We start from the raw sequence: 15,735 nt of genomic DNA, 5'->3' as shown, positions 1-15,735 counted from the left end.
TAATTTTCTTGATAAATCAGAATCTGTGTGTTCATAGAAGACTTTCATTACTTATGTGGAACATTTTCCCAGATTCTGCAGCGTTCTCAATAGTGATGATCTAAAAATTCTACACAGCAAACATGTGGAAGAAGGTGCTCTGGTCAAATTAGACCAAAATGGAACTATTTGACCAAAATGCAAAACGCTATGTGTGGCGGAAAACTAACACTGCACATCACTCTGAACACACCATCTCCACTGTCAAATATGGTGGTAGCAGCATCATGCTCTGGGGGTGCTTCTCTTCAGCAGGGACAGGGAAGCTGGTCAGAGTTGATGGGAAGATGGATGGAGCCAAATACAGGGCAATCTTGGAAGAGAACCTCTTGGAGATTGCAAAAGACTTCAGACTGGGGCGGAGGTTCACCTTCCAGCAGGACAACGCCCCTAAACATAAAGCCAGGGCAACAATGGAATGGTTTAAAACAAAACATATCCATGTGTTATAATGGCCCAGTCAAAGTCCAGATCTAAATCCAATCGAAAATCTGTGGCAAGTTCTGAAAACTGCTGTTCACAAATGCTGTCCATCTAATCTGACTGAACTGGAGCTGTTTTGCTAAAAAATCGTTTGAGTGATCAGAAATTCTGATCGGATGAAAAATCGTTAACTACACCATCAACTAACCAATCATTGCTTCCTATCTATCACGACCACTAAGAAAATCCAAATTTTCGTTCGACGAAAATTCATTCGGGCGACATTTTTTTCACTCGTTCATAATCGATTGTGTACACCAATGGAGATTATTTACAACCAATCCGATCAGAATTTCTGATCGCTCGAACGATTTTTCGCTAGAAATTGGACCGTTAGTGGCCAGCTTTAGAAGAATGGGCAAGGATTTCAGTCTCTAGATGTGCAAAGCTAGTAGAGACATATCCTAAAAGACTGGCAGCTGTAATTGCAGCAAAAGGTGGTTCTACAAAGTATTGACTCAGGGGGGCTGAATAATTACGCACACCCCACTTTGCAGTTATTTATTTGTAAAAAATGTTTGGAATCATGTATGATTTTCGTTCCACTTTTCACGTGTACACCACTTTGTATTGGTCTTTCACGTGGAATTCCAATAAAATTGATTCATGTTTGTGTCAGTAATGTGACAAAATGTGGAAAACTTCAAGGGGGCCGAATATTTTGCAAACCACTGTAAGTAGATAAATACTTGCTCTACTTACATAACATATGTATTGCACTGTTCACATTTTGATTTTAGTGATTTTTCTACAGTAATATAAGAGAAAATCCTTCTTAGCATTTTCCATTTTAGCTGTGGCTATTTTGAAGCCAATCCTGATATCATTTCCTACCTTACTCTCCTCTATCTGATTTGCCCTCTCTTTACTATAGAAAGTGCATTTTCTCAGCATGAGAAATATTGACCAATCAGAGAGGAACAGAGGTGTGGGAGGGGAAAACAGGAGGGAAAGAGGCTTCAGCCAATCAGGCTGCATTAGTTAAGTCTGACGGGAAGAAGAGAAGCAAAAAAGGACAACCCAGCATGCCCTGCAACTTCTTTTGTGTGTACCAAATATGAGTCAGGTAAACTGGGGAATGATCATTTATCAACAAGAAAAGCAATAGTAACTTTAGCTTTTGGATTGCCTGGTTAGCATCCTTATTACTTATAAAAAGATAAAAATAAAGAATTGATTTTTGATTTTATGCCCCAACAGTTACTCTTTAAACAAAACATGTTCATATAGGTTTTTCTAGACAGCTGCTCAACTAATTTTCTTGATAAATCAGAATCTGTGTGTTCATAGAAGACTTTCATTACTTATGTGGAACATTTTCCCAGATTCTGCAGCGTTCTCAATAGTGATGATCTAAAAATTCTACATCAACCAGAAGTGGAACTTGTGGGAGCTGAACTGGAACTTAACAGGGGACCAATTTAAAGGAGTTCTGTTACGGGTTATTAAGGAGGAAAACAGACACTTACCTTGGGCGTCTATCAGCCCCCTGCAGCGGTAATGTCCCACGGCGGCGTCCTCCCATCTGCCGTTCTCCGCCGCCAGCCCCGGTCTAGCGCGGCATGGAATCCAACTGCGGCTGCGCTACAGTGGCCGCGCACCCGCTCGCTTCCGCCTGCGTCATCGGAAGCTTACTGCGCAAGCGCAGTACAAGGCTCCGTTGTACTGCGCCTGCGCAGTAAGCCTCAGATGACGCGAGCGGAGGCGCGGCAACGCGCATTATTCGTCTGTGTGACAGCCGAATAATAGCCCGGTGCCGGCTGCGGGGAACGGCGGACGGGAGGAGGACGGCGTGGGACATTACCACTGCAGGTGGCTGATAGAAGCCCCAGGTAAGTGGCAGTTTTTCTCCTCAGGAACCCCCACAGAACCCCTTTAAGACTTGGAAACTGCTGGTTGACTAACCAGCATTTCCTGAATCTGATTTGCTACCTGCACTGTTCCATTTACCCTCCAGAATTGACATATTTATTATTTCCTTCAATCAGTGCTAATCTTCAATGCACCTACATGACTATTAGAGCTCATGTAGATAAAATTGACTAATCTAGCCTATCATGTTGATCAAATTAGTCTAAACTGAACATAAGTAAAATGAGAATCCCCATCTATTATCTTACCCAATAAAACTGCAGGTGTCTAAGTCCACCTGCGTCCGTATGGGTTGCCGCCATGCCACGGCCATTGTAGTCAGGTGCAGGCATGACCGTTCTCCAGCGCCCGCTATTAAACCGCCTATAGGACTAGTATGGCTATAATTATATACTTGACTCCAACAGGAGAAAAGCGCTACACAAATGTTGGAATTATATTAATAATATTAATACAGGTCAACATAGAGTACAAACACATACCGTAATAACATAGGCTAAATGTGCCCACACTTTTGCAGCTCGAGAGCTACTTTAAAAATTGTGAATTGAAAATGATCTACCAGGTAGAAACTACCTACAGATGCAAGCCACAACTCAGGCAGGAGGTGTGGGATCTACCTAGAAAACCTTTTTGATCTACTGGTAGATCATGATCTACACAACGGGCACTCCTGCCCTAGGCCATATAGACACTTGGCAAATGAAACCTGCAGTAGTCTGGACAAAGTGCTATCATACCTCTGATAACAGCTGAATGAAATCTCCATCTCCCTATCACTCACCTGCCAGCTATGCCGAGATGAAATTACATGCGGTGTACAGAGGTCAAACAACACGCAGAACCTGTTTGGTGATAAAGGTGTTCTTTATAAAACTTAAAACCATAAGGTTATTAGTGAAAACTGAGATTACCACTTGCAAGCTCTGTGGCACTTATGCTGCACACGTGCTTAAATCTTCCCATTTTCACCCACCATGGGCAATACTCTCAGATCCATAAGTACAGAATATCTTACTAAAAAAGGCTTTCTGACCTCAGGTAGAAGGACTGATCAAACGTGTTAAAGTGGACCTGGACTCTTGCGCAGGACAGAAGGACAACATAGAGAAATGCACCTGTATGTAGCCTGTGTAATCCCTCCTCATCTCTCACTAATCACAAATTGTAATATGAACTCTCAGCTTTGTCAGCTGACTGCCACGGCAGAGAGCTAATTGGTAAACACAGAATGTTAACAATATGTATGCTTCCATGAAAGCAGGAAGTAGACACATTGCAGACTTATTGCAAGATTGGTATTAGCTGTAACAAAAATCTTTCTTTAAGGGTAGGAACTCTCTGGGCAGAAACGCTAGCGTTGCGGAAAACAAAGCAAAAACGCACATACTGCAAATCAATGGGCCGCATAGAAAAACGCATATGTTTACGTTCTGCAATGTGCGTTTTTAAAAACGCAGGGCTTGCTGCATATTTATCCATAGTGCATCTAAAACGCACATAATGAATGTAAATGGTGATGCTGAGGTATTGCATTTTAGTGCGTTTTACTGCTTTTTTATGCATTTTTTTAAAAAAAAAACAAGTTTAATGACGCATTTCCGATTCCTGTTGACTTCCTAGTGATTAGCATAAAACGCATATCAAAAATGCATACAAAAGCATATGCAATTTCTATATGGGATCCGCAAAAGCATTAAATTGCACGCAAAAGGCATGTGTGGAACAAAAACGTGAACGCACTGAAAACGCACAAATGCATATGCAATAAAATGCAAGCCTTTCCCGCACAGCCTAGTGTGTTCCTAGCCTTTAGGTTATTATGCTGATGCGTATCTTTTAGAGCAGAGAGGAAGTTCTGAGTTCAAATCCGCTTTAATTTCTGGTGTATGTATGTGAGGATGGGGACATGGATGATCCAGAAAGTGGTGCAGTAATCCAAAGGGATTCTACCTCCTAGCACTAGAGCGAGGAGGCAACACAGAATTTGGGGGGGGGGGGGGGGGGGGAGGGGCAGCATGGCTTATATCCGCCCCCTTGATAGCTTGTGTAATTACGTGCCACAGCTTGGTGCTGGAGGAGATAAAAGCGTCGGACAGGAGTATGAGAAAAGGATGCTACAGCTAAGGCTGGATTCACACTAGTGTTTCCCCATCATTCCCATGGCTGAGTAAGTGGCAAGTGAATGCCATTGAAAATACAGACATAGGGATTCACACAGATGTTTGCCCTCGAGATTCCATGCATTGAGCACTAGGCCCTGGAAAGGTCTTTCACCATCATGGACCTTCCATAGTAATTCCCATGCAAGCCAGATACTACTCTACCGTCGAGGCCAAACATATGGTAATGTCGCGCCAGTGTCTGCCCCAAATGCTATCCATTACTATTGCAATAATCTACCCTAAAAAAAAAAAAGTTTATAACAAAGTGTATACAGTAGTTGCTGAAATAAAATTGCATGCTTCACTTTCACATTCTAAGACACGCACAACCTGATAAAGCCCCAAAGGACGAAACGTGTAACCTTGGATGATCCAGGACAGAAATGCACTCAGCGTTTCCCCTAATAGACCCTTTCTTCTCCTAGGAGTTCAGGTTCACCACAAGCTTGGTAGGTTATCTGTAATTTTGTACACCAAGCAAAAGCCATCAGAGAAGACAAAGGACTGTACCTCCTTATTTAGGGTTGCCCCTGGCTGGTCTGCATCCACTGCTCCTTGTACTTCAATCACCTGTTCCATAAGGAGATCACAGAACAGACGGAGTTCTGATAATTTCCGTCCCAGGGATTCACTGTCTGACAGCATTTCTGAGGAATATATTGTCTATTAGTATGAAAATATAATACAATACAAGGTAACAAATATATGGTGTACAATCCATACACAGCACAACAAAATATATGCTACTGAAATAATACTGTGTTTCCCTGAAAATAAGACACTGTCATATTAATTTTTGCTCTAAAAGATGTGCTAGGGCTTATTTTCAGAGGATGTCTTATTTTTTGGTAGCTTTCACTGTACAAAATGTACATACTGTATGCCATGTGCAACATACACAGAGCTTGTGGTTTGCAGCTATTGGCTCTCAATTACAAGAAATTAATTCTGCTGATCATGTAATTAAGAGTCTATTTCTTGCAGGCAGAGAACTGTCAGGCTTCCCCAGCATAGGATAAGCTGTGTGTGTGTGTGTGTCCTGGGAAGAGTTGAAGAGGTGAAGTGCTGCTGATGCTTATCACACAACAGATCAGGAGGGCTGGCTCCAACAAAAACACAAATTGCCTGACACATATATAGGACTGTGTAGAACTCACATTATACTGCTGCTCTCCTGTATCCAGGCTTTGTATTGAGCGTGACTTGCTGGTGTCATGTGGGCTGCTGCCTAGCTAGGGCTTACATTTGGAGGATGTCTTACATTTCAAGCATTCTTGAAATTCCTGCTAGGTTTTATTATCAGGGGATGTCTTACTTTAGGGGAAACACGGTATCTTCAATGAAACCTTCTCTACTCAAGCAAGAGACATCCAAAAATAGTATCCACAAATATTACAGAAAACACAGTGCAAACGCAATGCTGGCTAGCTGTCAGTCATAAGTACTCTGGTTTAAAAACCTTTAAATCCAGGTAGTACGAATGTGTACATTGTCTTCACTATACAAGCAAAAAAAATTAACCCTTTACACATTGTGGCTACTTGCACACCAAGACGTTGCGTTAGGCAGGGCTGTGGAGTCGGTCCAAAAATCCACCGACTCCGACTCCTCAGTTTAGGATTCCACCGACTCCGACTCCGACTCCACGACTCCGACTCCTCTAATTTGCATATTACAATTTTGTTGATTAAAAGTATGTAACATGAAATTCGTCTCTTAACTGCCAACGCTTAGGAATTTTACAAGACAACTGAAGTGAGAAGGATATGTAGACTACTATATTTATTCCCTGTAGACTAAAACTAGTCCTTGGTAAGAGTACTTGTAAAAGGTACAAACCGGAACAAAGAACATCTATCAGGCCCTAGGCAATGTAAGTGTGGGTACATGTAAGAATGATGTGCAGGTACTCTGCAGGGGAATGAGGAGATTGTAAACAGACAACACCTCTGTGTTCAATGTGCACAGCATTCTCAGTGGATTCCCTGCAGCTCTGTGGGGAGTGCATATGTAGAGTATAGTACTACTGTGTAACAAAGTAAACCTGAGACAGATGAAATTAAAGTTTTATACATACCTGGGGCTTCCTCCAGTCGCCTTCAGGATAATCAGTCCCTCGTTGTCCTCCTCCGCCACCTGGATCTTCTGCTATGAGTCCAAATACTTGAGCCAGTCAGGCGTAGTGCGCATGCACACACTCCGCCGCCAGGAGCATACACCTGTGCAGCACTATTGCGCAGGTGCAGAATGTTCCTGGCTGTGGGAGCGGCATGCGGCCGGACAGCGCTGACTGGCTGAATTACCAGGACTCATAGCAGAAGATCCGGGTGGTGAAAGACAGCGAGGGACTGATTAGCCTGAAGGGGGCTGGAGGAAGCCCCAGGTATGTATAAAACTTTACTTTTCATCCGTCTCAGGTACCCTTTAATTTGTAGTCACCAAACCAAATTTTAACAACATATCAAATTATTTGATTTCATCAGCAAAGGAAGTGCATACATTTGCATAAATCAGCATCAATGCAGAATTATTTCCATCTCGTTGACCATCTCTATTAGTGACACAGCTACACATCAGGCTTTATTCTTACAGCATAGATGTTATTTAGTATATATAAAAGATTCCTGTGTACACATCATGTATACAGTCACAATCAGATATGTATATCTGACCTTAAAAATACGGGGACTGCTTTATTGAAGCAGCACAAGTAACTAATTTTGATTGGTTTATTTCATTTTTGTGGACTAAGCACAGCTATTACTGTATATATACTGTATATATACATTATTTTTAATGACTATTATCTGAGAAATAGAACATTTTATCATATTTTCTATTTTAATTACAGTTACAAATTCATTAGGAGTCGGAGTCGGAGTCGGTGCATTTTTTCCCGACTCCGACTCCAGGCACCCAAAATTGCCCGACTCCACGACTCCACAGCCCTGGCGTTAGGTGCCACGTTAAGGTCGCATAACGTGCACCTAACACAACGTATGGTGCTGCAAGAGCCGACGGTAGAGTGAGCCGCGTTAGGCGGCTCTATTCCGATAAAGTCTCCCAGAGTGGCGCTGATTGGCCGGTGGGACCACGTGACGCGGAGCGGGACACTCCGCATCACGTGGTCCCGCCGGCCAATCAGCGGCCGCCAGTGCAGTGAATATTAAGTAGCCATGTGCGCGGCTACTGTAGCTGGCTCTCCCCGCCTCCTCTCCGCCCCCTACTGCGCACGTGTAAACAGTCTAACGCGGCTATAGCCGCTCTAACGCCGTAGCATGCTGCACTTTCAGGGCAACGTACAGCGTTACATGTAACGCAACGTGGGCTGTGTGAACAGCCCACTTGAGTTACATTGCTGTGCGTTGGGGGAGCGTTACAGGCGCACTAACGTGCGCCTGTAACGTCCCTGTGTGTAAGCAGCCTTACATGCAAATGTTCAAACAAATGCATTCACAGATTCCCGTTCCTTAAAGAGAGTCTGAAGCGAGAATAGATCTCGCTTCAGACCTCATATATAGCAGGGGCACGTGTGCCCCTGCTAAAACGCCGCTATAGCGCGGCTTACCGGGGGTCCCTGCCCCCCAAATCCCCTCCGTAATGCGGGGGAGCGCTTCCGCATTGGGGCAGGGCTAACCGCCGCAGCCCTGCCCCACGCGCGTCTGTCAGCGCGTATCTCCGCCTCTCCCCCGCCCCTCTCAGTCTTCCTTCACTGAGAGGGGCGGGGGAGACGCGGCGTTGCGCGTCTGATAGACGCGCTGTGAGGCAGGGCTGCAGCCGTTAGCCCTGCCTCTAGGAAGGGCTAATCTGCGACCAGATTTCCGACCAAGGTTTGCGGGGGGTGGGTTGGGGGGTCAGGGACCCTCATATAGCTGCGGGATAGCGGCGTTTTAGCAGGGGCACACGTGCCCCTGCTATATATGAGAGCTGAAGCGAGATTTAGTCTCGCTTCAGTGTCTCTTTAAAGGGGAACTGAAGAGAGAGGTATATGGAGGCTGTCATGTTTATTTCCTTTTAATCAATACCAGTTGCCTGGCAGCCCTGCTGGTCTATTTCTCTGCAGTAGTATCTGATTGAAACCAGAAACAAGCATGCAGCTAGTCTTGTCAGATCAGACTTATAAGTCTGAACCACTGAAACACCTGATCTGCTGCATGCTTGTTCAGGGGCTATGGCTAATAGTATTAGAGGCAGAGGATCAGCAGGGCTGCCAGGCAACTGGTATTGTCTAAAAGGAAATAAACATGACAGTTTCCATATACCTCTCTCTTCAGTTCCCCTTTAATAACTTATTTAAATGTCCTAACTAGAGGTGATGTGCCTGGATATATGTGTTTTTTGCACTATACAAGCCACTGTGTGATGGTAAAGGTAGCCATGCAATAGGCGAATTAGCAGGCCAATCAATGTTCCTATTCCATAATTTTAATGAATTCGAGGAAAATCAGTGCTGCAACATGTCCGCCTGATCATTGTATTGATCTATTTTGGGCCAGAATCAGTACAAAGGATCAATTGCTGGAAAATGTTGGTCAGAAGTGCTCAATTGGGTGCACAGCGGTAGCTGCATTCGATATCGAAATGACAGTCTTACCTGACGGACCCCTGGCTGGTGTCCCCCCATACCGTGTGCAGTGTTTTGAAATCTAAACTGTCCGCTAACGTGATTCCTGCCCCTACCACCATTACTGTTGTGTTTGCGTTTACCAGGTATGCACATGTGCATGTTGCCACGTGGTACAGGCGTTTGTGGTAAAGGTGGACACAGCGGAGGAGGCAAGGATTCATGCCGGTGGACAGGTGAGATTTTAGGAAGCATGGGCACTGTACTTGGGGGTGGGCAGGCAGGCGGTGGCGGAGACAGCGTTAGGCTGATTTCTGATAGATTTTATGCCAAAATCTATCAGAAATCGGTCTGCGTTGTATGGGCAGGCAACAGATTTGTGCTATTTAATGGAACTAAATATTTCCATAATGTGATGCATGTTATGCCTTTTTTAGTAGAGCCACATTGAAGTCTGATTGTCATGGTTACAATGTTCTCAGCAATGCTGTAGCCGGTGAGCAGTGGGTGGGAAAAGGATTCACATGAGACAATATTTGAAGACAGGGAGTTCCTTTAAGAACACCAAATATTCTGTAGATCCGTAAGGCTTACTTAACACTTTGCACAAACAGAAGTAACAACCACTTCAGATGCTGGCTTGGCATTGATAATTCATTGTAAATTTGACACAGAAATCCTTTTAACTAGATGCACAATATTAGGAGATCCAAAAAAGAGCCAAACCACACAAATACCATCAAGGACAACAGCCCTTATTCAATTCACCTTTTCTCCTAGGAGATCATTTTCGCCTTTTGTTTAAAATAACTTTTCAGCACTCTGTAATTGAGAATTGAATATTTTCCTGCCTGCTGCAGTTTATAGGTAAGGTGTGAAGATTTCATCTAGGAGAAAACTTGCCCAAAGGTGCTCATACATCTAGCAATGTATGGGCATGAACAGGCTCGGATTTACATCACAGGAGCCCATAGGCACAGATGTCCTGGCACCTTAGACTTTGCCCTCCAGGAACGTATAAAGCCCCGCCGAACTGCACTGCAAGTGTGCTGGCTGTCCCAGCTGTCACTTCTCCCTTATTTCCCTCACCAGTCATAGGTAGCGACAGGTGCTCCTTAATCTCAAGGGTACTTCTGGCTACTTAATACTGAGGTTCCTCTAGCTACCTAATACTTGGGGCATCTCTAGCTACTTAGTATTAAGTAGCTAGTGTTGCCCCTGACCAGGGCCGGCCTTAGGTTTCACAGCGCCCTGAGCGAAACCTGATTTTTGTCCCCCCCCCCCCCTTCATCCTCTTCCCACGTGCGCACACGCACGCACACAAACACACACACACAGGCCCATATGCAATTTACCTTTTCTCCTGAGATATCTCCTAAGACAGTGGTTCCCAACCTTTTTGACGTCGTGACACATCACGCCAAATGCTCAGATCTCTGTGACACATCACATATGTATAATAGAAAAGATACTAATAATAGCTACGAATGGATGGAAAGAGTACATTATCCTGAATATACTTAAAGGGATACTGTAGGGGGGGGGGGGGGGGGGTCGGGGGAAAATGAGTTGAACTTACCCGGGGCTTCTAATGGTCCCCCGCAGACATCCTGTGCCCGTGCAGCCACTCACCGATGCTCCGGCCCCGCCTCCGGTTCAGTTCTGGAATTTCAGACTTTAATGTCTGAAAACCACTGCGCCTGCGTTGCTGTGTCCTCGTTCCCGCTGATGTCACCTGGAGCGTACTGCGCAGGCCCAGTATGGTCTGTGCCTCTGCAGTAAGCTCCTGGTTATATCAGCGGGAGCGAGGGCACGGCAACGCATGCGCAGTGGTTTTCAGACTTTAAAGTCTGAAATTCCAGAAGTGAACAGGAGGCGGGGCCAGAGCATCGGTGAGTGGCTGCACGGGCACAGGACGTCTCCGGGGGACCATTAGAAGCCCCGGGTAACTTCAACTCATTTTCCCCCAACCCCCCTACAGTATTCCTTTAAAAATGAAGGCTAGAACCTTTCAGGAATAGTAATAAAAACAAACAAACAATCAGTGGGACAGTTAGGCCCCCCCCCTCCCCCATTTAGAATGATAGCACAGCAACGACAATTTGCACCACGCGTTATAGCTGCAGTGCACCCCCCCCCCCCCCCCCCAAAAGCCCTCAGACTCAGTATAGGTGCCCTCAGTATAGGATATCATGTGTAGGTGCCCTCAATACAGGTTGCCAAGCATAGGTGCCCCCAGTATAGGAAGTCAGTTGAAGGTCTCCATCGCCCTCATAGGTAGCCAGGTATTGGTGCCTCCAGTATAGGTAGCCATGTGTTGGTGCCCTCAGTAAAGGTGGCCAGCTATAGGCGCCCCCTTGGAAGCCGGCATCCTGAGCGACCGCTCTGGTCGCATAGGTCAAAGGCCGGCTATGTCCCTGACTGAAGGAAGATCTCATCAGTGTAATGCTAAGAGCTGGGTGAGGCCTCTCATTTACACTCTCATCAGGACTCTGCATAGGGAAGGGAGGAAGGGAGGAACTCAGAGAGGGGAGTGAGCCGCCTTTTCATCATCAGGCACCTATAGGCACGTGCCTACAGTGCCTTATGGTAAATCTGGCCCTGGGCATGAAACAGATCTCTCACTGATGGAATCTGATTAGAGAGAGATCTGTTGCCTGCCCACACACCGCAGACCAATTCCTGATAGATTTCAGCATGCTTGCCTGCTGTGTAAATTCTGACCTGTTCCGCTGGGGTGACTCCCAGAGTACCACGCTGTCATCTGTTACCGCGAGTGCTGAACCATGTGACACGTGTATGACATCACATACACAACCCTGGTGCCACGTGGTGCTTGGTAACGTGAATGACAGCGGATGACACCCAGAGTTGCGCCAGCAGGACAGGTGGGAATTTACGGAGCACAGGCATCAGGAGGACGTTTTAAACTTCGGGGACATCAGCCGGGGGTAATTGCGCATGTCGGTCGTTGCGATATCAAATGCAGCTACTGCCATGCACCCGTTCAAGCGTATTCGAACGAGATTTGCCAGCATGCTTCATTGATGCATTCGAATGATTTCAACTAATCAAATCATCAATTGGACGGACATGTTGCAGCACCAATTTTCATCCAATTCGATAGAATTATCTAATCGGATAGTCGATCGGGCCACAAAATTGCTAGATGTATGGCCACCTTTAGGAGAATGATAGCCGTGTCTATTCCAATATACAGGATGAATATAGAAACCTCTACAGTGAGCAACTGTACAAACATGTAGAGCCATATGGCAAACATTTGTCTGTCTAAAAATAGTGAATCCAGATAAGGGGAGACAGTTAATTTTAGATACTGTGGATGGGACTACATGAGCACTGAAAGCTTACATGACTGCAGCAGGCATTATGATTTATACTGGCAATCAGATATCCTTACATGCCTTTTGTTTGCCGGGTGGTGAGGTCTCCCAGGCAGGCTTTGGCAGAGCCCAGTGCCACAAGCCACCTCTGTCTGTCAGCGGCGCTCTCCGCACGCAAGTAAAAGCACTGCTCTCGCGGTATGATGAGGTCCATCCTACAGCTGTCAGCCTGGTGCACTATAAAAGACAGACACTCCAGGGTCATGCAAAGGAAATGCAGCAAATATGTGTGACAGAGACTGAAAACTATAATCTAGTGGTTGTTGGTCATAGTCCTCCTATGTTATTTACAATATTTAAAGAGAATCTGTATTGTTAAAATCGCACAAAAGTAAACATACCAGTGCGTTAGGGGACACCTCCTATTACCCTCTGTCACAATTTCGCCGCTCCCCGCCGCATTAAAAGTGGTTAAAAACAGTTTTAAAAAGTTTGTTTATAAACAAACAAAATGGCCACCAAAACAGGAAGTAGGTTGATGTACAGTATGTCCACACATAGAAAATACATCCATACACAAGCAGGCTGTATACACCCTTCCTTTTGAATCTCAAGAGATCATTTGTGTGTTTCTTTCCCCCTTCTGCTCTCATGCACTGAAGTTTCAGGCTGCTCTTTTCTTTCTGCAAACAGCTTTGCCCTTGTCTGAATTTCCTCAGTATGTGAAAGCCCAGCCAGCTCAGAGGACACTTTATCCAGCTTGTAAAAGATACGAGAGCAGAGAGAATCTGCACTAATCTAAATATCACACAGGCAGTGTGCAGAGAGGGGCCTGAAAGGGGGAGTTCATAGCAGAACCACAACACTGAAGAACTTGGCAGCCTTCCAGACACAGGCCGACAAGTCTGACAGGGGAAAGATACATTGATTTATTACAGAGACAGTGATAGTATAAAGTGCTGCAGTAAGCCAGAACACATTAGAATAGCTTTTAGAACTTGTAGGATGATAAAAAACACGATGCAATTTTTGTTACGGAGTCTCTTTAACATTACATACAGGTTGCAGGTCTAGGAGTTTGTAATCCTATTCAGATAAGCAGTATTGCAGCATAGCAGTTAGTACTCTCGGCTTGCAGCGGCCAGGAAACTGTCTACATGGATTTGAATAAAGAATGACACAGAGAGCCTGATATTGCAGTATGTACTGGTAAGGATGAATTGATAATAGAGTAAGTATCTTTATACTCGCTAGAGTTGGGCCGAACGGTTCCATGCGAACTTCAGTGGTTCGCGTTCGCGTCCCGCAGGCGAAGTTTTGCAGAAAGTTCGGTTCGCCCCATAATGCACCATGAGGGTCAACTTTGACCCTCTACATCACAGTCAGCAATTAGGCTACACTAGCCCCTGGAGCCATTCCCCCTCTAATAAAAAGGCAGGCAGCGGCGGCCATTACGCTCACTCGTGTGCCTGCGTTAGTGAGAGTAGGGCGAGCTGCTGCAGACTGTCTCTCATAGGGAAAGATTAGTTAGGCTTAGCTTGTTCCTGGCTGCATACCTGTTCTGTGAACCCACCACTGCATACCTGTACTGTGAACCCACCACTGCATACCTGTTCAGTGAACCCACCACTGCATACCTGTTCAGTGAACCCACCACTGCATACCTGTTCAGTGAACCCACCACTGCATACCTGTTCAGTGAACCCACCACTGCATACCTGTTCAGTGAACCCACCACTGCATACCTGTTCTGTGAACCCACCACTGCATACCTGTTCTGTGAACCCACCACTGCATACCTGTTCAGTGAACCTGCCACTGCATACCTGTTCTGTGAACCCGCCACTGCATACCTGTACTGTGAACCCACCACTGCATACCTGTACTGTGAACCCACCACTGCATACCTGTTCTGTGAACCCACCACTGCATACCTGTTCTGTGAACCCACCACTGCATACCTGTACTGTGAACCCACCACTGCATACCTGTTCTGTGAACCCACCACTGCATACCTGTTCTGTGAACCCGCCACTGCATACCTGTTCTGTTCAGTGAACCCGCCACTGTATTCCTGTTCAGTGAACCTGCCACTGCATACCTGTTGTGTTCAGTGAACCCGCCACTGTATACCTGTTCAGTGAACCTGCCACTGTATACCTGTTCTGTTCAGTGAACCCGCCACTGTATACCTGTTCAGTGAACCCGCCACTGTATACCTGTTCAGTGAACCTGCCACTGCATACCTGTTCTGTGAACCCACCACTGCATACCTGTACTGTGAACCCACCACTGCATACCTGTTCTGTGAACCCACCACTGCATACCTGTTCAGTGAACCCACCACTGCATACCTGTTCTGTGAACCCACCACTGCATACCTGTTCAGTGAACCCGCCACTGTATACCTGTTCAGTGAACCTGCCACTGCATACCTGTTCTGTGAACCCACCACTGCATACCTGTACTGTGAACCCACCACTGCATACCTGTTCTGTGAACCCACCACTGCATACCTGTTCAGTGAACCTGCCACTGCATACCTGTTCTGTGAACCCACCACTGCATACCTGTACTGTGAACCCACCACTGCATACCTGTACTGTGAACCCACCACTGCATACCTGTTCTGTGAACCCACCACTGCATACCTGTACTGTGAACCCACCACTGCATACCTGTTCTGTGAACCCGCCACTGCATACCTGTTCTGTGAACCCGCCACTGCATACCTGTTCTGTGAACCCGCCACTGCATACCTGTTCTGTTCAGTGAACCCACCACTGTATTCCTGTTCAGTGAACCCGCCACTGCATACCTGTTGTGTTCAGTGAACCTGCCACTGCATACCTGTTCTGTGAACCCACCACTGCATACCTGTTCTGTTCAGTGAACCCGCCACTGCATACCTGTTGTGTTCAGTGAACCCGCCACTGTATACCTGTTCTGTCATTCAGCGACATCAGCTAGGCGACCATATGGGCTGTAAAGCCACCAAAACCTGCACTCTCGCCAAGGTGCGCACCAGTCCAGCACGGCCGTCACTACACAAACAGCTGTTTGCGGTGCGTTACGCAGTGAGTTTGGTGTGTCAGTGTGAAGCAGTACCTTAATTATACTACCTGATTGATGTATACACATGCAACATGTTTTAAAGCACTTTAGGCCTGTCATTTAGCATTCAATGTGATTTCTGCCCTTAAAACGCTGCTTTGCGTCAAATCCAGATTTTTCCCGGGGACTTTTGGCATGTATCCCACTCCTCCAC

General features: G+C 45.9%; 1 protein-coding gene across 1 annotated transcript in view; it reads right to left on the bottom strand.

Moving 5' to 3' along the window:
* Nucleotides 1-15,735, bottom strand: part of LOC137545685 (pleckstrin homology domain-containing family A member 3-like) — a 57,451-nt gene that overhangs the window by 23,287 nt on the left and 18,429 nt on the right. Inside the window, exons 3-4 of the mRNA XM_068267184.1 lie at nucleotides 12,549-12,704; nucleotides 5,070-5,206 (exon numbers count right to left, since the gene is read on the bottom strand). Of these exons, the coding sequence (XP_068123285.1) occupies nucleotides 5,070-5,206; nucleotides 12,549-12,704 (293 nt within the window). The remainder of the gene's footprint in view (nucleotides 1-5,069; nucleotides 5,207-12,548; nucleotides 12,705-15,735) is intronic.

This window comes from Hyperolius riggenbachi, chromosome 2 (assembly GCF_040937935.1).
Source record: "Hyperolius riggenbachi isolate aHypRig1 chromosome 2, aHypRig1.pri, whole genome shotgun sequence".
Classification (NCBI taxonomy): domain Eukaryota; kingdom Metazoa; phylum Chordata; class Amphibia; order Anura; family Hyperoliidae; genus Hyperolius; species Hyperolius riggenbachi.
The sequence above is the reverse complement of the archived record's forward strand: the minus strand, read 5'-3'. Positions and strand labels throughout refer to the sequence as shown.